This window comes from Mustelus asterias, chromosome 5 (genome assembly GCF_964213995.1).
Source record: "Mustelus asterias chromosome 5, sMusAst1.hap1.1, whole genome shotgun sequence".
Taxonomy (NCBI): Eukaryota; Metazoa; Chordata; class Chondrichthyes; order Carcharhiniformes; family Triakidae; genus Mustelus; species Mustelus asterias.
Genome location: NC_135805.1, coordinates 147,681,597 through 147,709,401, shown reverse-complemented (window position 1 = coordinate 147,709,401; position 27,805 = coordinate 147,681,597). Strand labels below are relative to the sequence as shown.

General features: G+C 43.4%; 1 protein-coding gene across 3 annotated transcripts in view; it reads right to left on the bottom strand.

The window, feature by feature from the left end:
• Positions 1-27,805, bottom strand: part of LOC144493892 (uncharacterized) — an 86,534-nt gene that overhangs the window by 9,947 nt on the left and 48,782 nt on the right. Inside the window, exons 2-7 of one of the 3 annotated variants that reach the window (XR_013497805.1) lie at positions 27,506-27,535; positions 19,653-19,940; positions 15,442-15,735; positions 9,280-9,375; positions 7,878-7,915; positions 3,841-4,891 (exon numbers count right to left, since the gene is read on the bottom strand). Coding sequence is in view for 1 of the 3 variants with exons in the window: in XM_078213478.1 (XP_078069604.1) it covers positions 4,868-4,891; positions 7,878-7,915; positions 9,280-9,375; positions 15,442-15,735; positions 19,653-19,940; positions 27,506-27,535 (770 nt within the window). In the remaining 2 variants the exon portion in view is untranslated. Of the gene's footprint in view, positions 1-1,401; positions 4,892-7,877; positions 7,916-9,279; positions 9,376-15,441; positions 15,736-19,652; positions 19,941-27,505; positions 27,536-27,805 lie in introns of those variants that run through there. The other 2 variants (XM_078213478.1, XR_013497806.1) reach the window with 2 other exon arrangements.

Here is a 27,805-nt window from a genome sequence, read left to right as displayed (position 1 = left end):
CCCATTCGAAAGGGATAGGCCCCTGCTGTTGTATACGATCCGTTATTGCGGGCAGGAAGCTGTCAGTTTTGTGGGTTTTGGAAATAAGTCATTTCTTATAGAGACTCAAGCTTCTCAGTGCTGCTTGCTCGAGATAAGCAGTATTGGATCAAAGCATAACTGATTCCCTCAGATAAAATCAGGAAACAACTGTGTGAAATTTTGAAAATCCCACAGAATAAATTAGGAAAATAATTTAGAAAAGTGGATAGAGACAGGGTGGAAGTAGTGTTAAGAGACATACGGATATATGAGAATATAATTGTAATTATATAAATAACAATCATTCGCTTTGTGGCAGCTATTCTGTTAAAAAAAAACAAGTGTCACCTGGTAATACACAGAGGCTCACGGATAAACATATAATCACTACAGTGCAGAAAGAAGCCATTCGGCCCACCGAGTCTGCACTGACTCTTCGAAAGGGCATCCCACTCAGGTTTTCCCCACTTCCCTATCTTTGTAACCCCGCGCATTTACCATGGTTAATTCCCCCAACCTGCACATATTTGGACGACGGAGCTTTTGCCAAGGAGCCAACAAATGTTTTAAGAAAGAGTGATACAAATTAAAAACATCGCCAAGTACCTCCCGTTTGAAGAACGTGTTAAAGGGACGTGGTCAATTTCTTTTAAGACATCCAATTATTAAGTCATTGGCGTTGCTTTTCGAAATATTAAACACACATCTTTGCATGTTTGGTCGCCTCCCTGAATCCTCTGACCGTCTCGTCTCATCCTCTGAATCTGGCCTTAACATGCGCCTCATATGATAGAACTTAACAAAGTTCGAAAGAGGGTTTCATGTTATATTCATACTTGGGATGTGGGCACTTCTGGCAAGGACAATATTTATTGTTCATTCAAAATGCCTCTTGAGGAGATAATGGCGAGTTGTCGTCTTAAAACTGTGCAGGCAATGATGTGCAGGGACCCCCAGGGTGTGTTAGTGAGCGAGGTACTGAATTTCTACACGGCAACAGGGAACAAATGCAATATAATCCCAGGTCAGGATGGCCAGTGACTTGGAATGGGAACTTGCAGTTGACGGTGTTCCAAGGCATCCGCTATCATTGTCCTCCAAGGCTACAGAGCTCGCGGGATTGGAAGGTGCTGTGCAAGGGGCGGAGGCGAGTTACTGCAGTGCATTTTGGAGATGACACACACTGCTGCCACTGTGTGTCGCTGGTGGAGGGAATGCAAGTATAAGGCGGATGGGTGGCAATCAAGCGGGCATTTTCATGAATGTCGTTGATATTCTGGAGTGTTTGTGGAGCTACATAAATTCAGACAGGATAGACCATCCTAAATATTTCAATTTTAAGGGCGCAACAAAGACAAACATAGTGATAAAAATAATCATTAGCATATTTTATTTAAACACTGCTCACGTTAGGCTGCAGTGACATTAAACAAGCGATGTATTCATTTTAGATTCAAATTCATTGAGCTGAAGGATCTTGTGCACACAAACAAAGGAGATTTTGTAAAAAGAAACTTCATAAAACCCTGATCAGGTGGAATACTGTATTCAATTCCTGGCACCTCAAATTATGAAGGAATTCATAAGATCCTTACCGGAATGTTAAAATTGCATTATATAAACTGTTAAATTAGCATCAGTAGAACTGTTCAAATTCGCAAACATGTAGATAACGTAAACAGCAGAAACGCTGGCACATATAGACATTGATTTCAGGCATTGAAAGACACATTCTGCCCATCCTATCCATGCCAGCCCGACGATATGCAAGTGCCTTTTCCAGTGCCACAGTCCTGCACCGGACCCATAGCCATGTAGTTTACGGCAATTAAAGTGCACTTCTAGGTATTTTCTAAGCGAGTTCAGAGGCTCTGCCTCATCATAAACTTGAGTAATCAATTCCAAACAGCAGCGCCCTCTGCGTACAAAACATGTTCTTCCTCATGACCCCTCTACACCTTCTGCCACTTATATTGAATCTATGTCCCCTGGTTCTAGAATTCTCCGCCAAGGGAAACAATTCTATCCTGTCCACTCTATGTCCTCCCTCATAATTTTGTCCACCTCAATTAAATCACCACTCAGCCTTCTTTGTTCCAAGGAAAATAACGTCAACCTTTCCAATTTTTCCTCACAGCTACACTTTTCTAGCCCTACCAACATTCTTGTAAAATTCCTCTCCACCCGCTCCAGGGCAATTACGTCCTTCCTGCAACAAGGTGACCAGAACTGTATAATGCTCTAGTTGTGGCGTCACCAGTGTCTTATACAATTTCAACATTCCATCCTGACATTTTATATTCTATACTGCTGCCAATGAAGGAGAACATTTATTTTGCAGTATAGGCGAGCCACGCTCACATTTCGAATTTATCAGCCGCCTAGACGTTATGCTAATTAATTAATTTAAGGGATTATATCCAGTTAAACAATCGTAACACCTATTTCAGTAGTTCACCGTCTAAACGATAATCAGTATGCAATTAGGTGACCATTCTATTATCCCCTTTGAAAACTCACCCATTGGGATTTTGTCGGCAGCTCCCAAGTTCTTTATGATTGGTATAGTCACAATTTTGGGACTATTTTTGGTGTCATGAGTAATATCCCTGGTTGGGATAACATTTTCCGCCCAACCCTATGTGCGCATCATCAAAGTGGCTTGAGGAGTCGACCACATTGTTGTGGATCTGAAGTAAGCACTAGGTGATGACCAAATAATTCCTTCTTTTTTTTTTACAGGAATCGTTTACTATCAAAATAATACTTATTGCACTCAGATTTAAAGATCCGGCTTCGGACTTGGTTGCCCAGAGCATTACCCTGCTTTGATAGATTACTGTGCAGTGGCAATGCCACTGCGCCTCCGCCTCCTTCTTTCAAGCACGAATCTATGTCAGCAGAACGATCACTTACTTCCATCTCCCCAACATCTGCAGAGTGGAACGGCCTCAGCTCCTGCAAGGCCCTAAACTTCAATGTACTTAAGGTCTTTGGGCTTGCCAATTTAAGTGATCCTCCGGCTCGTCTCCCACTTTCTCAATAAGCACACATTTCACAAATTTCTGCGGCAGACATCCTAAGTTGCATCAAATCCTATTCTTTTGTCGCCTTTGACCTTCAATCGCCCCCACATATTTATCACTTCATGTTTTAAGGATATCAAGTCAAGTCCAGCAATTGCAGGTTAACTTGCTTCTGGGTACAATTCGAGAATGCTTCTGTACTAAATTATCTGTCACTTTGGAAAATGTCGCGCAATTAAGGACAGTAAGTTAGGATTTGTTGACGCCACTTGTGGAATGGTGGAGAACAGGAGGGCACAGTTTTGAGGCAATTAGCAAAAGAGACCGTGATGACAGGAGGGCGTTTTTATGACATAGCTGGGCATTAGAAGATAGAATGCGCTGTCGGAGAATCTGGTGGAGACAATCAAATTGTGGTTCACAAGATCAAATTGGATAACCTGTAAAGGGTGACTGTGCATAACTACATGATGCGGGGGTTGGGGGAGGGGCGGTGGGGGTGGGGTGGTGGGTGCATGGCACTAGCTGGATTGCTCTGAAGGCGAGCCAATAGAGACATGGCGGGGCCAATGGCCTCTTTTTGTGCTGTCGCTATTCTGACAGTTGATTGAACAATTCTGGATTGTCCAATCTATCAATATTAAACAATTCCCTCATTCTGGAATTGAAAGATTCTCGTCGAATTGTGGTATCCCCTCTTCCAATACTTCCTGTCATAAAAAAAGTTTAGTTTTCAAAAGATGACACAAACGCGCACAAATTTTGGACACCTGTTTCATCTTTTTTGGATTACCTCTATCTCAACAGTCAAAATGTCGGAAGCTCTTGTAATCAAATTGTTCACCAACATTGTCAGATTCACACTTCCGTTCACACAGAGGGTAATATCCAGAATTTTCTCTGTCCGCGTCTCCTTTTCATTGTGGCATTTAACTTGAATTTCTTCTCATTATTCCAACCAAATTTGCTGTGTTGAAAGTCATCTGTCCTATGCCGATCTCTCCCTAAGTAAATGTGTGTCTTCCTGAAATATCCTGTGGCCATCCTATTTCGATCGTCACTGCTGGCTTCTTCCACAAATTTCGGTCAGATGCAAGCTATTAAATTCTACCCTATGCCCAAGAGACATTATATTTCAGTTAGAAGAGTTGTCGGTGTATTATCCTAGGTATACATATATGCATTTTCAAAGGTCTTCCAGCACCACAAAACGAAACAAAAATCCTTCAAGCGGATGTGACTATTTTTGTCCAAGCTGAGACACAAGGTGATGCATAAACATTTCCCTTGAGTCTAACGTGGACATAATACCTCGATCCCGAACACGTCACTAATTAATGCCATATTAATGTCAATTTCAATATGTCTATTCGCCGAGGAAGCACCAGGATGTCCGCATTACATCAAGTTATGAAAATTGAGAGATGGTCAAAATCAAATTTATGCAGTCTGCGTAATTTATAATTTGCATCACATACATTAGCTGGCCTGTTTCGGTGATGCGCCTTGAAGGATATGTAAACCATTCATTATGTTAGCAATGGTCCATAATCTACGTTGCTATAATATGCCAATTGCACCAAATGAGGTATTTTCCAATGGTATTCGTGGGTTTCTTGAGTGAAGTATTTTCTTTATTTCTCTGGATCGATATTCCCTTTTCTTATTCTCTTGCAATAATATTGGTGTAGCACTGCTGATACGTTTTGGACATCAGTATCTTGCATAATAGTTTCAGTTGCTACATTGCCGTAATATAAGGACGACCCATTGTCCTTATGAACACAAAATGCACTGGGGCAAAACGTTCCATATTCCTTTTAGTCCGAAATATCTTGCAGTTCCTAAAAACAATTAAAATTACAAAGTTTTGATCTGAGAATAATAACCTGTAATAGGAGAAAATTCTGCATATTTCCAATCGCACTGGCCATTAGTTAGTGAAAAACAAATGCATCGTTGTTTTTAGGGCTGTGTTTTTATTCGCATTTATCATGGAATTGTGCAAAACACAACTTTTATTCGGTCGCAGGTACGGCAAAATCATGATAAATCTCATAAAGTATGAGATATCGGATAAACTCAAGAGGTCTGGCAACACCAGTGGAGAAAGAAATAGAGCAAAAGTTTTGAGAAACAAAACTCTCCTTCAGAACTGAAGAGATACAGAAATATAATGGACGCGATTCTTGGAAAGGTGGGGGAGGGAGGGAGGGGGTGTGTGGCCGGGTGTGTGTGTGTGTGGAAGGGGAGGGGGGGGGGGGCGGTGCGGCGGAGCGGAGGAGATGAGGTAGAATAGAAAGCCAGCGATATGTCGACACACAGGAGAGATTGACTAAGACGTCAGGGCCACGAGACAACTGGCATGTTAATGATAGCATTAAGGAATAACGAGGTGGTATGAAGGTAAGAAAGCAGATTGTCTTATTAGGAAGTAAATTTAAAGCTGAAGAACAAATGACAGGTGGCCCTGTGGGGAAGAGGTGGAGTGTTTGTATGGGAGAAAACAAGGAATCAAAATGTGGGAACTTATAGTATAAATCTGTTCTGTTTACAAGGATTTAACATTTCTTCAGTTTCCTTGGTTAGTCTCAAAGCAAACACTGGGCCATCTGTCATTTGTTCTTAGGTTTTCCTTTCTCTGAACCATTGACCATGGCCAAATTCTGCAGAGGCCGAAAGAAGAATAGAGAAGTCTGGAAAAACCCAATAGATATGACTGCATGTATAGGGAGATGAAATAGACTTAACTCTGCAGATGCTGCCAGACCTCCTGAATCTTTCCAGCATTCACCGACCTATGTTCTTCTGATAACACAGTCTGCCATCTCACCTCCATGCCACTTTCAGCACTTCTTTCATGCAGAATGCTCTCATTATTTCTAGAGTTGTCTTGCGTCCATGAGATATTTGTTCTTTGTTCGACCTGCCCCTTACTTTCTATTCTGCCAAGCCCCTCCATTACCCTCTCCAACTGGATAATCCATTACTTTTTTACAACTCTTCAGCTTTGAAGAAGTCATTTAGACTCGAAATATTGACTTTTCTTCTCTCTCAACACATACTGCCAGATCTGCTGAGTGTATTCACCGTCTTCAGTCTTTATTTCAGATTTCCATTTTCCGCACTATTTTGCTTTTATTATTCATTAGATAACCAGTTATGCTATGGTCATGAATTAATTGTACTCAAGGAAATATTCATCTTGACTTGAGCTTTTCTTCCTGGACGTTTCTGAATCTGCCTAATGTCGAATATCCAAAAGAGAAAATGCTGGAAAATCTCAACAGGTCTGGTAGCATCTGGAAGGAGAGAAAAGAGCTGACGTTTTGAGTCCAGATGACCCATTGTCAAATGACCCTTTGGTGATCTGGACTCGAAACGTCAGTAATTTTCTCTCCTTACAGATGCTGCCAGACCTGCTGAGATTTTCCAGCATTTTCTCTTTTGGTTTATCATTCCAGCATCTGCAGTAATTTGCTTTTATCTAATGTCAATTATTAATTGTTTGAAATGGAAGTGTTGCTTTTAACATAAAAGAGAAGGGAGAGCTATATAAATCTACAGAACACAGATAATTGGAATAGATTAAACTTGGTTAATAATATAAATATAATGTGCTCATAAAATCCTTGGGCATTTCCAATGTTGTATGAAATATGTTGATCCATTATCATCACAGAATCACAGAATCCATACCATGCAGAAGGATGCCATTCGGCCCATCCAGTTTTCACCGACTCTCCGACAGGTCATCTTTCCTGGGCTCTTTCCCTGTAACCCTATCCATTTACTACTCCCGCTATTTTCCTAACCGTTTCAGAATTTGGAAGCTCGGGTTGTTGCAATTATTTTTCCATGATGCAATGTGAAATGCCTTCTCACAACTGTTATGGAAAACAGTCCTGGTAGATAGAACAACAGTTCACCATGTGTTCAATTGTTGGTAATCTCAATTCAGAAACACGTTAAATCAGTAGCAACAACTTTTGAATTAACCAAGAAACCGGCATGAATTATTCCTTTGCCTGGTGTTTAGAATTTGCTCCTGCTTTGTCTACATCAAAAGATATTCGTGTTCAAATTTGCAAAATATATTCTTTAGGACACTCTGTGTGTTTTGATTTGACAGGGAAATCAGACGAAGATTGATGATTTGGTCACAACATGTCCTCTGTTTGATCAGCTTTATGGATCATAACCAAGAAAAAAACAAACAGCTAATTGAATGAAAAGAAAGTCAGAAACGGTGCAAAATGTATTTCCAACATATTGTCATCAGTACGTTTGCACACAACTAAATCCATTCACCATTACTTGTCAATTCATTCAGAAACATACATAGAATATATAAGCAGGAGTAGGCCATTCGGCCCTTCGAGCCTGCTCCACCATTCATTATGATCATGGCTGATCATCAAATTCAATACCCTAATTCCGCCTTCTCCCCATATCCCTTGATCACTTTAGTCCAGGCCTATTTCTAATTTCTTCTTGAAATCATAGCTTCTGTAGTTATATGCGATCACTTCTCACTCTTCTAAACTCCAAAGAATATGAGCCTAACCGATTTACTCTCTGCTCATATGACAGTCCTACCCTCCCAGGAATCAGCCTGGTAAACCTTTGCTGCAACCTCTCTATAGCAAGACATTCGTCCTCAGATAAGGACAACAGAACTGCACAAAATACTCCAAGAGTGGCCTCACCAACGCTCTCTACAGAAATTCACTGGTCCTCACCCTATCTTTTTGAGATTCTTAGAATCAGGTGCGCAGCAAATATTAAGTACTAAAGTGCAAACTTCAAATGAGAGGGCTGCATACTCACATTTTCGTCTGGGCTAGGTGATTGGGCCAGGGCAATTTCTGGAACAAGATAATGCACAATTATAACTCTTTACATTTTATCAACATTGAATAATGTACACCCTCTTTAAAATCATGTTCCCCTTAAAATGCTAATTTACCAACTTCCAGTCATGGATTATCAACACTGAACTTCTTCAATGGTACATTAGTTGAATTTCTATATATGCAAGCATCAAAATACGTGTGAGAACTTAATTTCAGATCTACCTGTGCATTGAGTGCAGGAGCAGGACTGTGTGCGGCAATTACAGAGGATCTTGGTGAGACCACACCTGGAATTTTGTCTCCTTATCTGAGGAAAAGCTCTTGTTATAAATGGAGAGCAGAGAAGGTTTACCACAACTGATTCCTGTGATGGTAAGACTGACGTAAATGTAGGGATTCAGTTTGTAAGGATTATAATGGTTGGAGTTCGAAGAATGAGTGGGGCGGAGCCGAATGGGTGGGGACCTCAATGAAACTGAAATAAAATAACACGGCGAGACAGGGTAGATGCAGGAAGAATGTTCCCCATGATGGGGGAATAGAGAACCAGAGGTCATAGTCTAAGGATACCGGGTAAAACATTTCGGACTGAGATAAGGACAAATTTCTTCATCCAGAGCGTGGTGAGCCTCTGGAATTTGTTACCACAGAAAGCAACTGAGGTCAAAGCACTGCATGTCTTCAATACAGAGTTAGACATAGGGTTTGGAGCGAAGGAGATCTAAAAATATTGGGACAATGTAGGATCAAGCTATTGAGTTGGATGACCAATTATGATCATAATGAATTGCGGGGTAGAGTCGAAGGGCCGAACGGTCTACTCCTGCTACCATGTTCTATGTTTCTATTATTTTCAGGAAATGTTTTTCAGATGAGAATCACTCTGTCTCCTCATTTCTGTCCTGGTTTTTTGCCCAGTACAATAGTCAGTTGTTCCTTGATATCTATCACCTGCCATTTATCAAATCTGACCATTTGGTGTAATGGAAACATTCACAGGTTGTGACGAGAAACTGCAGGCGTGCACCGTGACCGAGTCACTGAACGGACCATGGACCAGGGTACTTGTTTCTGGTGTGTATGCAATCCACCAATCCTGACCAGCACCACCAATACAGTAATGCATCCATTCTGGACCCGCTTCCCCATTCTACCCCACCTCCTTCTTACCCCACCGTATCTCTGTAGAACTGGCCACCCGATCAGTGATACTGCAATAGTTATGAATGTGGAAGGATCTTGCTTTTGGCGAATTCATCACGTGTGAATCCTTCAGTTATGTTTGTTTTCTTTTATCTTCCAAGGAAGAGTGCGAAGATTGCAGCAAACTGCATGTCTTCTATTAACATTGCTGTTTAAGATTTGTGTTTACTTACTCCATTTTGGTAGGATCGCACCCAGTAATGCAGCGATTAGAATGAGAACTATTAATGCTGTACAAACGAAACTGAATGCCAAAATAAGATTATAATCTGGAGAAAAAAACAGTAGAGTATTTTGCAATTATTGTAGAAATAGTACGGAAGAAATTATAACAATGATAATATTATATATTTTTTTCGCTGGGAATGAGTCTCATATTGAAATTGTCAAAGGTCTAATAATGCAGACACCTAGGGCAAAGTTCCAGTAAAATGGTTCGAATTCTGGCATGGCATCTGGTGAAATTTGAATTCAACAAACCATTGTCGATTGTTATAAAAACCCATTTGGTTCAAGATACCTGGGATGGCCAGACTGACACGTGAGGGGAGACTGAGTCGGTTCAGATTGCATTCGTTGGGGTTCAGATGAATGAGGGAGGACCTCATTTAAACTTATAAAATTGTAACAGGACTAGACAGGGTAGATGCAAGAAGAATGTTCCAGACGGTGGGAGTGTCCGGAACCAGGGGTCACATGCACGGATACAGGGTAGATTGTTAGGACAGAGATGAAGAGAAATTTCTTCACCCAGACACTGTCAGCCGATGGAATTTGCGACCAGAGGAAATAGTTGAGGCCAAAATATTGAATATTTCAAGAAGCAATTGATATAACCCTTGGGGGGAGGGGGACGGATCCAAGGATATGCGGTGGGAGGCGCAATTAGCCACTAAGTTGGATGATCATCCACGATCATAATTAATGGTGAAGCAGGCTCGAAGGGCCGAGTGGCCTTCTCCTGTTCCAATGTTCTATGCTCCTATGAATGTTTCTATGTTTCTACGTCCTTTAGAGGAGTTAGCCAGCTGTCCTCACAATATCTTGCCTGCATGTGACTCCAGGTCCACAGCAAATTAATGACTCTGAAATGTCCCTCTGAAATGGCCTTTACGCCATTCAGTTCCAGGGCAATTAGGAATGGGCAATTTATTCTGGCCCAGTCAGTGGCGTCACATCGTAGGAAGAATTAATTGAAACCTGCCTTCAAACATTTGCCACGTACGTTTTGGGAGCACCCAGGTCAGCATCTTTACTTAAGTTATTATTCTGCGAGATGGGCTGAGGTGGTGATATAATACAAATGTTCACAAATGACCAAAGAAGAGCCCTAGACTTTTAGTTTGGGAAATTGCGTTCAAATCTCAGTGTAAGAGCCAGCCAATTCATGAAGTCTCGATTTGACAGCCCATCTCAGTGACTCACAGGCCCGATGCACTAGGGCCCAAGCCTCACGGCTGCAGCCGATGGAATGTAAAGTCAGTTAATAAATCTGAAATATAAAGCCGACCTCAGGGATGTGGACCATGAAACGCCCACCAGCTTTCAAGAAATCATTCAGTTTGCTGGTGACATTTCAGATGAATAAATCTACCATCCTTCCCCAATCTGGCCGACGTGCGATTCCTGACGCACAGCAATGTGGCTGACTGCTAGCTGCCGCAGAGGTCGATTTTACGAAAACAAATCTGAGTCCAGAATGGGCGGGAAAATGGGAGAGATGCAAATCCGTTTTTGGGCGAATTCATAACTGCTATCCTATTATTTCGTGCATGAACAATCAATAGAAACGGTTCCTCGCCTGCAGAGGCGGGGACAGGGCTTATCTCGTCTGAACGCTGGCAGAGAACAGCAGAGGGCGTCATTGTGCATGTGCAGGTCTCCATCGCAGAGTCCTGTCACTGAGTCTCTGCTGCTTTCAGCTTCCCTCCAGAGCCTCCACAAAGCAGCCAGCCTCACAAACACATCAAATCTCCAGCTTTCTCGGAGGCCTGTGGCCTATCGAGACAGCCATCCACCCGGATCGATGCCCGCCTCCCTTCCCCACCATGGCCGACCGAACCCCATCCGTCCTCCCCGCCCCCTCCCCCCCGCCCCCCACCATGGTCACTTGCCCGACCCCTCCGCGGCGACTGCCGGCCCGAGCACCCCAGGATCGCTGGCGCGACCCCACCCCACTTCCCCCATGGCCAGCTGGTCAGCCCCCTCCCTACCCCCACCGATCCCAATGCAGCATGACCCCCCACTTTACCGATACCGGTCCCAATGCAGAATGGTCAGCTGTTCCCTGCACTCTCCCCACACCGGTCCCAATGCAGAGAGGCAGCAACCCCGCCTCCCAGCGACCGGCCGCCCCCATCTGGCCCAGCCCCAGTAGGTCCCGCCCCCAGGCCTCGCCTCTTGTCAAATTTGAGATAAATAATTTATTCAGCTTCTAACCGTAAATGGGCACGATGCTGACCTCGCCGATATTCAGTGCCAATAAAACCGCAAGAGGCCAGGAGGGCGCGAACGTGATTTCTTCGTTTTGGCACAATCATACACGTTCGCCCGCCCACCCATCGGCCGGCATAATGCAATATATGACTGCCCCCATAGAGTCAGCACAGACAGAGGCCCTTTGGTCCATCTTGACTTCTCCGTCCATTCGGCACCTATCCATTCTAATCCAATTTTCAAGCACTTGGATCAGTGCCTTGAACGCAATGGTGTGTCAAGTGGTCATCACAATGTTTATTACATGTTGTAAAGATTCTCTCTGAAATTGCCACTTAATTAGATCGAAAATATGGATATGCTAGCCTTGTCAGCGATACCTACTTCTCCTGAAATAAAATGCACACTAATTCTAGCAGAGTGCAACGAAATGGTAATGAGTATTGTGATGGCGCACAAAAAAAGTGTAAGTCAGCACTGCAACATGTTTTCTATCAGTGCAGCATACAATCCTATTATCTACAACTTGTGCAAAAATTGTTGGTTCAAGGAAAATACACTTCAATATATTATAGTAACGAACTGCATGGTCTACTTACCAGTCCTCTCTGCCGAAGGATTATTTCTCTGTTCTGGGCGGTCAGAAACAAGAAAGGGGAAGGGCTAGTCAATTGGTTCGGGGGCTGCAGCGTGCCACATTTAATTGTCGAGACAGCTGTGGAATTTAATGTTACGGGAGGTGTGTGTCAGGTGGCCTATACAAGACCAACAATTCCGAGCACCACTCAATACGAATTTGTAACCAGCGTGCTTGAAATCCTGCTGTTCGAACAAATTAAGCAGACAAGGCGTACATATACACGGCATACAAATTAAGCAGACACACATCCAATTAGAAGTCTAGGGCGGCACGGTTGCACAGTGGTTAGCACTATTGCCTCACAGCACCGGGAACCGGTTTCGATTCCCGGCTTGGGTCACTGTCTGTGTGGAGTTTGCACATTTCCTTGTGTCTGCGTGGGTTTCCTGCGGGTGCTCCAGTTTCCTCCCAAAGCTGTGCGGGTTAGGTGGATTGGCCATGGTAAATTGCCCCTGAGTGGCAGGGAGACTAGCTGGGTTAAGTGCATGAGGTTATGGGGGTAGGGTTGAGGTGGGATTGCGTTCGGTGCAGACTCGATGGGCCGAATGGCCTCCATCTGCACTGTAGGTTCAATGATTCTGTGGTTGATGAGATTCAGGGAACTTCGTATTCGTTACTTAGTAGTTCAATTACTTCCAGTACAGCGACAACTGGATAGACACTACAATTAAACATGCAATAGTAGCTCCACTGAACGATAAACGTTTGCAATTTCGCAGTCAATACTGCCCTGGGAACATAGCTCGCACCCCTGACTCTGGAGTGCACGGTATGTGATCTGACATCCCCTTTGTTATATATTTAAGTAGTTGCATAATTACTTTAAGAGCCAGTCACATGATTTGATTGTGATGTCATCGGGATCTTTCCCAGGCCTTTGCAGTAGTTTCATTTTCTTATTGATGCAGGTTTAATAATCTCCCACAACACATCTGTTGTTGTTGTTTTGAATATATAAGTTTATTATTTCTTAGAGTCACAAGTAGTCTTACATTGACTCTGCAGTGAAGTTACTGTGATAATCCCCTAATTGTGGTTGTTGCATTCAAACCTCAGCATTTGATTGCCGTTTAAAACCACAACCCATAATAAAGTTAAGACATCAGACCATCATGTTGTATCAGCCCATGGTCCACCACTTTGCCACAATAACAGCACTGAGAAGTCTACAACATGACTCTTTCGGGATCCTGCACAACTTCTTAACAGCCTGTCATTCATATGGATTATCTAGAACCAAAGTTGTCAATGAAGTGTGCAGGAGGGCATATCAGGAACAGCACAGGCACACCTTCAAACGAGGTGACAAGCTACTGAAACTACAACAGAGGCCTACTTGCGTCCCAACAACAAACTATAGACAGAGCTAAGCAGTTCCACAACCCACGGGTCAGGTATAAGTTCTTGGGTCCTGCAACATCCAGTCATGAATGATTTTGGACAATTATACAACTCGCCGGAGGAGCAGCCTCCACAAATATCCCCATCTTCAACGATTGGGGAGCACAGCACATCACGAGAAAATATAAAACTGAAGCATTCGGCAACAGTCCTCAGCTGAAAGTACCGATTGGATGACTATCTCCTCCTCCCCCCGTGGCCCCAACATCACAGATCAGCTGTCTTCAGCCAATTCCATTCACCCCATCTGATATCAAGAAACGGCTGAACGCACTGGATACTGCAAAAGCTGTGCGTCCTCACAGTATACCAGCAATAGTGCTGAATAGACATGTGTTCAAAAACATGAAGAGATATTCCAAAACGCCTGTTACTAGCCTAGGAGAAGGTCACAGCGTGTTATTTTATTGTCAGCCTACATTTACAATCGCTTTTCTGAGCCAGGAGGTTTGTGCGCAAGGCCGAGACTTGAAACATGTTAATCGGATATTAATTACTCTATTGCGTGTTGCGTTACACAGTAGGAGCGAGACGTCGTGAGATATGAGCTCTTGGGGCAAAATGAATCAAAGGATATGGGAAGCGTGGGGTTGAGGGGTGGGGGTAGGTCGGGGAACATGTTACTGAGTTGGATGATCATCCATGAGTATAATGAACTGGGGAGCAGGCTCGAATGTCCTACCTCTCCTTGTTTCTACAATCTTACGAATGTATTCCCGTTGAGGTTTGTAATAAATAACATCATGTCGAATATACAAATCACAGGGAGTTCTCTCAGGATTCATTGTGTAATAAATATCTCTGAAATAACATCACCAAACAAATGTTTTACGTTTGCATTGGAGCTGCGGAACATTGCCGTGCGTATATTGGATGCCAATGTGTACAATACTTGGCAGGTAGCTGCGCTTAAAAGCTATTTCACTGCCTATGAACGAAACTGAGCCATTAACTCATTTGGACTCGAAACGTGAGTTCTTACTGTCTCGCCCTGTGTTCTGAACATATGTGCAATTATTCGTAAACTAATCCGAGAGGCAATCAATGTCAGGTTGTGAGATGCAGAGGTGGCAGAGCGACTTCACTGAGGTGCATCCTGGAAGAAGTCGGCGTAGTCACGTCTACTGAAAAGTGGGAAGCAGAAGAACCTCTCAAGTGATAAACAAGGGGAAGATCATTCATCAGAGGCGGAAGAGCGTTACTTCACTGAGGTGAAGTGAAGGAAAGTGTGAGCCGGTTGTAATTGTGAGGTTATTGTGTGGGTGAGAGGATTATTGGAATAGCAAATGTGAGCATTTTGGGAGAGGTTGTGAGAGTGTAACGGTCGGTGTTGACAAATTCTGAGAGGTGAGAGAATATGAGGGTGGTGTTCAGAGAGATTCAGGGGAGCAGAAGGCAGGACGGGCTCAAACTGTATAGGGGAGGGTGAAATGTTTGTGGGTGGGAGTTTTAGAGACTGAATGAATGTGAGCGTGTAAGAGAGGGTGGGAACAGATTGTGTTCATAATTTTGCCTCACTCGCAGTCTCAGGGTTGTTATTCACTCTCACCCATACCCACAACCATGCACTCTCTTCCACCCTTAAAATGGCTGCAAGTGATCGATCGGGCTAAGCTAGTGAGTGAGGTGAATGTACAAACTATCACCGTATTGCACTCTCACCCCCATATTTATTTGTTACCCCTATTTTTGCTCAGCAAGTTGTTTCTTTTCATGCTGAAGTACATTTTTTAAAAAATCGCTGCAGGTATCCCAGACTTGATCTTTTCAAATTTTTCTCATCGCCCTTTTGATTGAGAGGAAATAAATGAAATGTAGCCCTCAATAAATAGAACACATCACCGACCAATGAACTGACCTGATACTGTGATTTGCATTAAGTTACTGCGGGCTGAGTACACCATTGCACCGTTCACTTCAATGAGGCACTGGCACGTGTAGTTGCCCTCGTCGCAAAAGCTTAGATTTGTTATGGAAACTGTAGCGTTGCTCCTTTCTTCTGCAATTTGGAAGTTGGAAACTGCGTCGTCATAATTTTGGTAGTAAAAACACTGACCATTACCGGCAGTCGTGCATGACATGCTCAGACTCGCGCCTGTAATAATGTCAACAGCAGCTGAATGAAGGATGGTTAACGGTGCTTTGATTCCTGCTGAAAACGAATATATATATATAATAAACAAATTGGATAAAATAATGAGTACAGCGCAAAAAGATGTGCCATGTGGTCCATCGATTCTGCACCAACTCTAATATAAAGCAATCCACTTAATCCCTCCTCTCCTCCCAATCCCACGCATTAGCCATGGCCAACCAACTTCGACATCTCTGGTCAGAAGGAGCAATTTATCATGGTCAATCCACCTAACCTGCACACCTCTGGACTCTCAGATGCAATTTACTTGCCATTGTGTTGCTTGACTCCAAATTGCAGCAATGTTCTTTAAACTTTGCTGCAGTTGCCGAATCCAGCTGTATTAAACTCGTACAACCAATCACAGTACCAATCAAATAATCCATCGGCCCAATCGTTGCGGGGCGATTGTTTCACAGTCGGAGTCGACAGTTGGGGTGCGGTAATTGTTGCGTTTCCGACCTTTCTTATATCTGTGCTATGTTTATAGTTCTCTTTGTTTTCAAACTACACGTCCTGTCCGCATAGCTGTTCACTATTTCCCTGCAATCATTACATTTGGCAACGAGGCGAAGCTGAATTTTTGTTATGTCATCTGGTGTACGTCAGTAAAAAAATTCCTTTGAATCACAACCCCTCCAAGAAATATTACCGCAAAAAATAGTGAATGCCAAGCTTCCTTCTAGTTTGAAGTAGTAAGGTTGCAATCTACGTTTATGTTGAGGCAACACAGAATTTCTACTGATCTGGTCCAATGTCCTATGCTTTACACGACAAAGCATGATGTGTGAAGTGTCTGGAGGATTTAGGAATGACTGAGACTGCGCAGTTTGCTAAGTAGGCTGCCTCCATCAGGCGGTCTGGACTTGTCAGGATAAGTGTTTTAACAACACCAGGTTACCAGCTTGTCAGGATATGCAGAGATTATAAACTAACCATGAACCAAGCTGTAAAACTTATACCAAATTTGACATGAGTCATGCTTATCGGCAGATAGAGTTAGATGAGAAATTTCGCGAATTCCTAACAATCGATAAAGATTTATAACAATATAAACGTTGTGAGTATTATTGGCATGCACCATATTCCACCGGAACCCTTGAAAGATTGTTACAGGAGCTGTCCAAGGATTCTGTCGATTAGGACGATGCATGTTTACCGGAGCTTCTGCAGAATAACACTTGGCAAATTTCGAGGAAGTGTTGAAAAGATTAGAAGAAGCAAAAGTAAGGCACAAGCCCACAATCCAAGGTAGCAGAGATTCGGGGTCAACGCTCAGGGATTACATCCAATGGAATTAAAGGATAAGACTATCCATGGAGCCCCAGCCCCCAGAAATGCATCAGAACTTAATTCAATCGTAAGCATGGTGAACTATTAGGGACCAATTATCACCAACCTGCCCACGTTGCTAGCGCCTTTGCATACACTTCTCAGGAAGTAGTGGAGGTTGTACTGGAATGAATAAATTAAAAGAATTGAGTGACTTTGAATGGCTTTGTTGTCTTCAAGTCTCTTGGTCCATTTTGATGAGGTGAAACAAATAGTCCTCATTGTGAGGCTTTATCCGAGGCAGGAGGAGCGGTATTGTCGCACAAGATGGTGCAGAGATCTATCGTTTTCATTTCGTGAACACTATCAAATGCTGCGAGGGGCTATCCAGCAATCGAAAAAGAAGGCGTAGCTATAATTTTTGGTGTAAAATAGATTCAGCAGTAAATTTACAAATTGAAAGCTATGATAATTACCGACCATAAACCACTTTTGGGTTCGTTTAGAGAGGACAAAGTCATTTCCCTATTTCTTCAGCGACTTTGGTCCTGTATTTGATGGCAATACAACTATACATTGGAAGATAAGCCACATCAAGCGATGTGGATGCCTTAAGCTTTCTTCCTTGTGAGATTGGAATACCACAAAGCATTCCAATCCCACAAGTCCCCGAAGAAATTCTGCTCACTCTCAACTTTCTGGGCACGTTACATGTATCGGTGCCTCAAATAAGGTTGTGGACCCCATTTTGCTGGAGCCAGTTGAATGGCCTTTCATGGTTGGCATATTGACAAGTCCGAGCCATATTAATCTTTCGAAATCAGTAAGGATGATCTGAGTAATGGTGATGGATTAGTGTTGTGGGGAAACACTATCATCCTGCTCCTGCACAGAAAATACTATTGCTAGAATTTTATTGTGCCCATCCCGGTAGGATGGAAATGGAAATGTTAGCTACAGTTATCTGTGGTGGCGTGGGATAGATGTAGACATCAGAACCTTTATTCCACACTGTATCCAGTGTCAAGAACAGCAAAGTCTACGCCCTTGGCAATTCCGCACCCGTCGGAACGGCTAACACGCCGTGAGCGGGAAGCTATGATGATGTGATGGGGTTCTTCATGGGCTGAAGTTTTCTCATCATTATTGGTGTTCAATCGAAATGTATGAATAGTCATGAGATGGAACCCACAACATCCCGAGCCAAATCGGCAAACGTCTGGAGGCGTTCGCCACACGTTGCTTGCTTGAAGTGTTCTCTCTCGCAATGGAATTGCATTTCTGAGCTAATAATTTAATCGCATCATGCAAACCAATGGGATTCAGCAGCAAAAAAAAGCCCCCCTATCATCCAACCGCCAACGGGATAGCAGGAAAAGCCCTCCAGGCGTTGAAATCTGCCGTGAAAAAAAACAGTTCTCTGCACCTTTACAACTTGAACTGGCCGTTTTCTACTAACGCAATTCCTCAGGCCTCGATCAGCGCTATTCCCCATCTGAATTGTTCCTCGGAATACGTCTTTGGACCAGATTGACACAATAGCCGGAATTCCCCGCCCACGATGGTTTAAAAGCCAGAAATTCCCGCTCGATCGTCAATGGCGTTTCACATTCTCCGCAACCCGCTCACTAAAATTCCAATGGCAGGCGGGATGGGCGAATTCCGGCCAATATTTCCAAATATGCGTGGAAGTGAGAGGCAAAATACCATACGCCGGGGGGAGGGGGGGGGGGGGATATCGTGACTCCACCAAAGTTGAGAGGGCCTTTCAGGTAAATGATTAAGTTTAGGGAAGAAATTTCAATGTTGGTCCGACTTGAGTCGCTGGGATGATCCTGGCCAAGACAGGTCCAGGGTCAGACTTATTTGACATATATTCCAAGAGAATGAAGAAGCATGTAGACCACCAGAGGAGAGGAGAAGCGCGCACAGTACTAGTTGAGGAATCTGTTCTTGCTACGTCTAAGAGTGGCTGCAGCAATTGTGAGTGGGATTGAATCGTTTATCCCAGAGAAAGGGTCAAGTAAAATTCCGGTGGAAATTGGAAAGGTTACCGACACTAGAGTACGTGTGCAAAGTGGAAGCCTTCCTGCTGTGCATAATTTCAGTGCAACTACATCGACTGGAGAAGGACCTGTTAATTAATTACAGCACTCTAAACGAATCAGAAGATCTCCAGATAGATTTACTTACTGAGAGACTGAGTCAAGTCCCCACATCTCCTCTTTGCTGTGCAATATTGTGAATAGTTTTATTGTTACTGTGAAATATTCATTTTGAAGTCCTTAAGAATTCATTAAGACGGATCTTGTGACGTGCCCCTTTGTTGGGATGAGGGGTGGGAGGGCGGGGGAGGGGGGGTGAGGTGTCGGGGGGGGGGGGAGTGGTGGGTGGTGGGGAGAGTTATCAGCTATCACATGACCTATCAGACCAACCTCACAGAGGTGTTTGCTTGCCAATTGGAATTGACAGTTGGAGTCTGGGAGTCGCGACTTTACAAGATTTCTTATCACTGCCCTCTGGAAACAGTTTTTTTTTCTTTCACAAATAAAACCTCCTTTTCGTTTACCAGTCTTATTGTTGGGCAATTCCTTACACTACCCATCTTCGACATGCATGCAAATATGATGGAAAACGTTGTTCGTTGGATATTTTGTACTCACCCATTACAGTTACTCTTATAACATTACTACTGCTCGATCGTTCCCCACTCAGTACCAGCAAATAGACACAACGGTATTTTCCTCTGTCTTCGGAAGTTACGTTAGGTTTGGTGAAGACCGCAGATGTATTTGAGTCGGTTTTAGCTTCGAAAATCATATATTCCCCTCTGAATATATTAAAACACTTGGGACCATCGATGTCAACTCCACACTTAATGATGATGATCCCTCCTTCAAGTGCAAAACCCGAAATGGGATCCAAGCTTATGACTGGCTTTGGAAGGCGACCTGAATATGCAGAAAAATGAACAATCAGTGCTTCGGTGTAATATTCCAACTCTGGTAGGAGGTGTGGGCTATAAACAAAAGGAAAGAATGATGTGTTTAGCACACGTAGATTCAAAATAACAACTTCATATGTATTACAGGAGCTGTTAGCTGTATAGAGTAGAAAATGAAACTAAAGCAGAATCCTGTCATACAAGCCAAATGCCATCACCATCAAATAATGTGACCGGCTCTTGAAGCAATTATGAAACCACTTAAATGTATAGTACCATAAGTATTGGTTGAAATCCTTTCGGTCTAACGTGTGTAAGTATGCTGCCACTTTCGAAATGAACCCCTGTTGATAACGAAACAGCTAGTTTGAAGTCATTCTCCATGTTCTTTATCAAAAGGAAATTTATTTTATGGAAAGTATTCACTTAAATGGCCTCTTTAGGCCTATGCTCAACATTCACAATCAAGCTAAAATAGAGTTTTGGATAGGTTTAGCAAAGTCTCGAGACTTTTATGACCTGTTCCTCTACTGAAGGTCCATCCATTCCTTTTATGTGAGTCAGTTCTCTTTTATCACCATAATATCACTTTTGCAGATCCGACATGGTTATTTGAGCACGCGGTGCAAAGATTTTGATATTCATTTGGTGCATTGAAAATATGCATTCTAAACCCAAGACAGGCCTCCTTCATTAATTCAATGATCAAATAGATATCATGTTTTCCTAATGTAGCTACACCAGCAAGTATGAGTTTGCGTGCAATACTTCTAAAACACAGACAGATCGTTCACAAATTAACTTGTTGCCGCTTATCAAGCAAACCTGCAGTCTTCCTAATCCTATGATCCAACTGTTTTAAATACCAACATTTCCCGTCGCTTCAACATTTCGTGTAATGAGGCCGTTAACTATATTAGCCATGATTCAAAGATCTTCTCGTGCTACACATATGCCAGTCAAAAGTCCTCTTCAAGAAGAGATAATCCAACCGTCACCACTTGACATTCAATGAAAATACCATCGCTGAATCGCCTACTGTGTCCAAAGTCTGTCTTTAAGGAATGTTTTTGTTTTGAATCATGTTCTCTGCAGTTCAGCAGCTTTGGGTTTTCATTGTTGCCGAGCTGTCTGCTGGAAGTCCTTTTCTTACCACTTCAATGGCTTAAATGGGGATTAGTTTATTTTTAATCTGAATACAATGCACTGACATGGCACTTACGACTGGTTGGCAGGTCATGTGTTTTGGAGAGGTGCCTTATTCATGGTGAATTCAAGGTTTCATTTTCCGATTGTTGCTGGCTGCTCTTTTAGTTAGAAGGTGTTGGACTTCAGACTGAAAAGCAGTGTTTTTGTCTCTCTCTCTCACTCTCTCCGTAATTGTACATTTGGCTGGCCAGTTGGAAGCAGGTCACCTGGCCTTCCTGGAGTGAAAATTCTGCTTTTGGTGGTTTGCCAGCTAATACCGAGAGTTATTACTCTCTCTCTTCCTGGTGTTTTGCGAAACTGTTCTGACTTCAAGCTGGTCTGTAGTATGACGAGGGCTGTTGGATGTTGCAAGGTTGGGAAGTCAGAGTTTCAGTTCTCCGTCCAAGGTATTAAGTCTCAGCATCACCTGAGCGTTCTTATTTTCTGTGCTAAACATGTGGCAAGGGGCTTGTATGTGGGATTTGTTTGGTTGGAACGGCATTTAGCTTTTAAGGTTTATGCAACACCATGGTTGTTTCTTTTTCTTGTTTGCAATTGGTGAAAGGTATTGCTAATTTTCTTTCTATACATGTTAACTGTATTCTTAAATGAGCTTTGATTGGTTAAAGCTCCCTAGTTAATAATTTGAATCATACCTGAAGTGAAATATCTCATGCGTTTTTCAGAGAAGAGAAGGACCTGGGTGGATGTACTGCGGGGTTGCGGTAGACTGAAAAGATTGAGTATGTGGACTTTGACAAAGAGGTTGTGCTGGAATCTTTGAATAGCATCAAGATAGATAAGTCGTCGGGTCCGGGTGGGATGTACCCCCGGTTACTGTGGGAGGCGAGGGAAGAGATTGCAGAGCCTCTGGCGATGATCTTTGCGTCGTCGATAGAGACGGGAGAGGTGCCGGAGGATTGGAGGATTGCAGATGTGGTTCCTATTTTCAAGAAGGGGAATAGGGATAGCCCAGGAAATTACCAACTGGTGAGTCTAACCTCAGTGGTTGGTAGGCTGATGGAGAAGATCCTGAGGGACAAGATTTATGAGCATTTAGAGAGGTTTAGTATGCTCAAGAATACTCAGCACGGCTTTGTCAAAGGCAGATCGTGCCTTACGAACCTGGTGGTGTTCTTCGACATTGTGACTAAACACATTGACGAAGGGAAAGCGGTAGATGTGGTTTATATGGATTTTAGCAAGGCGTTCGATAAGATCCCCGATGCAAAGCTTCTAGAAAAAGTGAGAGGGCATGGGACCCAAGGGACTGCTGCCCTGTGGATCCAGAACTGGCTTGCCCAAAGGAGGCAGAGAGTGGGTATAGAAAATAGAACAGGCCCTTCGGCCCACGATGTTGTGCTGAGCTTTATCTGAAACCAAGATCAAGCTATCCCACTCCCTATCATCCTGGTGTGCTCCATGTGCCTATCCAATAACCGCTTAAATGTTCCTAAAGTGTCTGACTCCACTATCACTGCAGGCAGTCCATTCCACACCCCAACCACTCTCTGCGTAAAGAACCTACCTCTGACATCCTTCCTATATCTCCCACCATGAACCCTATAGTTATGACCCCTTGTAATAGCTCCATCCACCCGAGGAAATAGTCTTTGAACGTTCACTCTATCTATCCCCTTCATCGTTTTATGAACCTCTATTAAGCTTCCCCTCAGCCTCCTCCGCTCCAGAGAGAAAGCCCGAGCTCCCTCAACCTTTCCTCATAAGACCTACCCTTCAAACCAGGCAGCATCCTGGGAAATCTCCTCTGCACTCTTTCCAGCGCTTCTACATCCTTCTTCTCGTGAGGTGACCAGAACTGCACACAATATTCCAAATGTGGTCTCACCAAGGTCCTGTACAGTTGCAGCATAACCCCACGGCTCTTAAACTCCAACCCCCTGTTAATCAAAGCTAACATACTCTAGGCCTTCTTCACAGCTCTATCCACTTGAGTGGCAACCTTTAGGGATCTGTGGATATGGACTCCAAGATCTCTCTGTTCCTCCAGTCTTCAGAACACTACCTTTGACCCTGTAATCCACATTTAAATTAGTCCTACCAAAATGAATCACGTCACGTTTATCAGGGTTAAACTCCATTTGCCATTTTTCAGCTCAGCTTTGCATCCTATCTATGTCTCTTTGCAGCCTACAGCAGCCCTCCACCTCATCCACTACTCCACCAATCTTGGTGTCATCAGCAAATTTACTGATCCACCCTTCAGACCCCTCCTCTAAGTCATTAATAAAAATCACAAGGAGCAGAGGACCAAGCACTGATCCCTGTGGCACTCCGCTAGTAACCTGCCTCCAATCCGACAATTTTCCATCCACCACCACCCTCTGTCTTCGATCAGACAGCCAGTTACCTATCCAATCGGCCAACTTTCCCTCTATCCCACACCTCCTTACTTTCATCATAAGCCGACCAGATGGGTCTTTTTCTAAATGGAGATCGGTCACCAGTGGTGTGCCCCAGGGATCTGTTCTGGGACCCTTGCTGTTTGTCATTTTCATAAATGACCTGGATGAGGAAGTGGAGTTGGTAAGTTTGCCGACAACACGAAGGTTGGTGGGGTTGTGGATAGTCTGGAGGGATGTCAGAAGTTACAGAGGGACATAGATAGGATGCAAGACTGGGTGGAGAAGTGGCCCCGGTGGACTTAAACCCAGATAAATGCGGAGTGGTCCATTTTGGCAGGTCAAATGGGATAAAGGAGTACAATATAAAGGGAAAGACTCTTAGTGCTGTAGAAGATCAGAAGGACCTTGGGGTCCGGGTCCATAGGACTCTAAAATCGACCCCGCAGGTGGAGGAGGTGGTTAAGTAGGCGTATGGTGTACTGGCCTTTATCAATCGAGGGATTGAATTTAGGAGTCCGGGGATAATGATGCAGCTATATAAGACCCTCCTCAGACCCCACTTGGAGTACTGTGCTCAGTTCTGGTCGCCACATTACAGGAAGGATGTGGACAAGATTGAAATGTTGCAGCGGCTATTTACAAAGATGTTGCCTGGATTGAGTGGCATGCCTTATGAGGATGCGCTGAGGGAGCACGGTCTTTTCTCCTCGGAGAGACGTAGGATGAGAGGAGACCTAATAGAGGTATATAAGATGTTGAGAGGCATAGATCGGGTTGTCTCTCTGAGGCTTTTTCGCAGGGTGGAAATGGCTGCTACGAGTGGACACAGGTTTAAGGTGCTGGGGGGTAGGTACAGGGGAAATGTTAGGGGGAAGTTTATCACACAGAGGGTCGTGGGCGAGTGGAATCGGCTGCCGTCAGTGGTGGTGGAGGCAAACTCAATAGGGTCTTTTAAGAGACTCCTGGATGAGTACATGGGACTTAATAAGATGGCGGGTTATTGGTAGGCCTAAAAGGTAGCGATATGTTCTGCACAACTTGTGGGGCCGAAGGGCCTGTTTTGTGCTGTAGTTTTTCTATCTTTCTATCCCAGCCAAACTAAAATTGCAAAACGTGTGATCCAGGCGGACATCATAACACATTTTGGTGTTTCTGAACTGAATCATAACACTACGAATCATAACACTACTACCAACATGCTAGGGATTACCATTAACCAGATACGGCACTGGGCCAACTATGCAAACAGCACGGCATCAAGAGCAGGTCAAATTTGAATTCTGTCACAAGTAACTCACATCCTGTCGTCCCAAATCATGGCCAATAGCTGCAAAGCTCAAGTCAGAACTATAACTAAATGCGCTCGACTTGCGTTGATGGAGTCAGCTCCAAAAAGCTCGACACCATCCAGGACAAAGCAGACGGCTTGACTCGTACCCCATCAACCATCTTCAAAATCCATTTACTCCACCATCAGCGGGCAGTGACAGCAGTGTGTGCCATCTACAAAATGTACTGCAGCAACTCGCCAAAGCTCCTTTGACAGCACCTTTGAAACTCAAGGGCGCTTTCATGTAGACAGGCAGGGGCAGCAAATGCAAAGGGGCAGAAGTCCCCCTCCCAGCATTGCACCATCACAACCTTGGCCCATATCGTCGTTCACTTACTGTTGCTGGATCAAAACGCTGCAACTTTTTCTGAACAGCACTGTGGGCGTAAGCTAATAACATCGCTGCTCAAGAAGGCCAATTGTACATAGGCAGTAAAAATGTCGGCCGAGCTGTCGACGTCCACGCCCGGGGATATAATTAGAAACAAAATATCGCATAACAATTGATGCTCAAAATTTCTGATAACTGATTAAAATTGTCCACATGGAATGTCCCAATTAGTGTTTGTGAACTCACACAGCTTCCCAAATATCCGGCACATTTCCCAAGTTCTAAGCATCCCACATATCGCGGCACGGGTGGCCCGCCTTACAGTTAATCTGGACATAGCTACTGGCATACCCTCCCAGGAGACCACTCAAATTTCCTTGAAATCCCCACTGAAAAAACTCACTTTGATCTCGATTTCCATCGCCTGTATCTCATTACTCATATTGGTGTGTGTCTGAGCCAATTATTGTGTGGCAATAGCTGCCATGAGACATTACAGGACATTTGGTACAGAATAAAGTACAACACAACACAGCAGTATTTTAAGAATTAAATTGATCTTTATAACAATCATGCATGAATAAATTTTCTGGCATTTCAATTGTTATGAATATCACTAACTCACCAGATCATTAACTCAGATTTGATGAATCTATTGGAATGCTTTGAGGATACAACAAGTAGAGTTGACTCAGGAGATCCAGTGGGTGTGGTTTATTTAGGGTTTCAGAAGGCGTTCCTTATGGTCTCACAGAACAGACTACTAGGTAAATTTAAAGCTCACGGGATGGCAGGTAATGTCTTGAAATGTATAGAAAGCTGGTTAGCAGATAGGAATCAAAGGGTTGGCATACATGGGCCCTTTTCTGATTGGCAAAAGTGACTAGTGGGGTTCCACGGGGATCTGTGCTAGGAGAAAGAGGAAACTGAATGTATGATGTCCAAGCATTCGACGAATAAAAGTTGGTTGGGAAGGTGTGCTGTGAGAAGGGTGCAGAGATGCTTCCGCGTGATTTGGACAGACTGAGTGTGTGGGCATCTGCATGGCATATGCAGTATAATATGGATAAATGTAAGGTTATCGACTTTAGTAGCAATAATAGGAAGATAGATTATTATATGAATGGGTGTAAATTGAGAGAAGTGTATGCTCAACTAGACCTTGAAGTCCTCGTGCACCAGTCGTTGAAAGTAAGCCCACAGGTACAGCAGGCAGTAAAGAAGGCAAATGGTATGTTGGCCTTCATCGCGAGAGTATTTGAGCAGTGGGATAGGGTGGTTTAACTGCAAGTTTATAGAGCGTTGTTGAGGCCATGCCCGGCCTATTGTGTGCAGTTTTGGTGTCCTTCTCTGAGGAAGGATGTCCTTGGTATAGAGGGAATGCAGCAACATTTTATTAGGCTGATTCCTGGCTTGGCAGGTCTGCGCTATGAGGGGAGATGAGGAAGGTTGGGATTATATTCAATGGAGTTCAGAAGAGTAAGAGAGGATCTAATAGAATCTTCTAAAATTCTAACAGAGTTAGACAAGGTAGATTCAGAATGAATGTTCCCAATGGTGGGGGAGTCCAGAACGAGGGGTGATAGTTTAAGGATAAGAGATAAACCTTTTAGAACTGATGTGAGGAAAATTTCTTCATCCAGAGGTGGTGAGTGTGTGGAATTCAGTATCACAAAATGTAGTTGTGGCCAAAACCTTGTGAGATTTCAAGAATAAATTAAATAGGTCTTGGGGCTAAAGGGATGAAGATATATGGAAGGAAGGAAAGATCAGGATGAATGGCGGAGCAGGATCGAAGGGCCGAATGACATGGTCTTGCTCCTAGTTTTTATGTTTCTATGTTTCTTTTTACAAATCTTAACCACATCCGTATGATTTTTAACGATTTACTTAATGGTTTCTATCAGTTTCGTACCGCTTCTAACCCAGTGAGGTAGAAACAGGCTGTGAAAATGTGTATAACAATGCCACATATCTTCCTCGATGGGTGATGTTTCTGACCTTAATGCAAATTTGGTGTTGCAGTTTTTACCATCTTCCTCAAGCATGAACGGCACGAAAAGCTTCTTATTTCAAACCAATAGATTACGGTGACGAATAGACGCTATTGTACGATTGGTGTTTGGGGTGGGATGGGAGGATGGTTTCAGTAGTGGCGGATGGATGACTGCAGATTACATAATCCAAGCGCCAACACTAGGCAATACTTCTGTCATTTTAAGTGAATGTCTATGTGGACACTGCGGATAAATCTTTTCCCGTTCTCGCAAATAATACCATCAATGTATCTCTCCAGAAATAACTGTAAATATAATTAAACATGTAATAATGGCGCATTGTGATAATTAGTGACTCACCCCGAGCTCTCCCAATGTCCAGTAAAAACACTGTAGAATAAAAGAGAAAAAATAAATTTAAACCTATCGCTGAAAATGCATATTTAAATATCCAGTTTCATAAACCGCAACGGGCAGAATCTTTTAATCTTTCACATTTGATAAAATTAAGTGCCTGTGATAGAAAATCTACTCCAGCCTATTCGGCACACAATCGGAACCCCGTGGTTCAGTGCAGTGCTAATGCATCTCTAGACTGAGGATGTCGCCTTAGAAGTGATAAATAGTTGGATAATTTGGGACCAGAGCTGGAGGGGACTA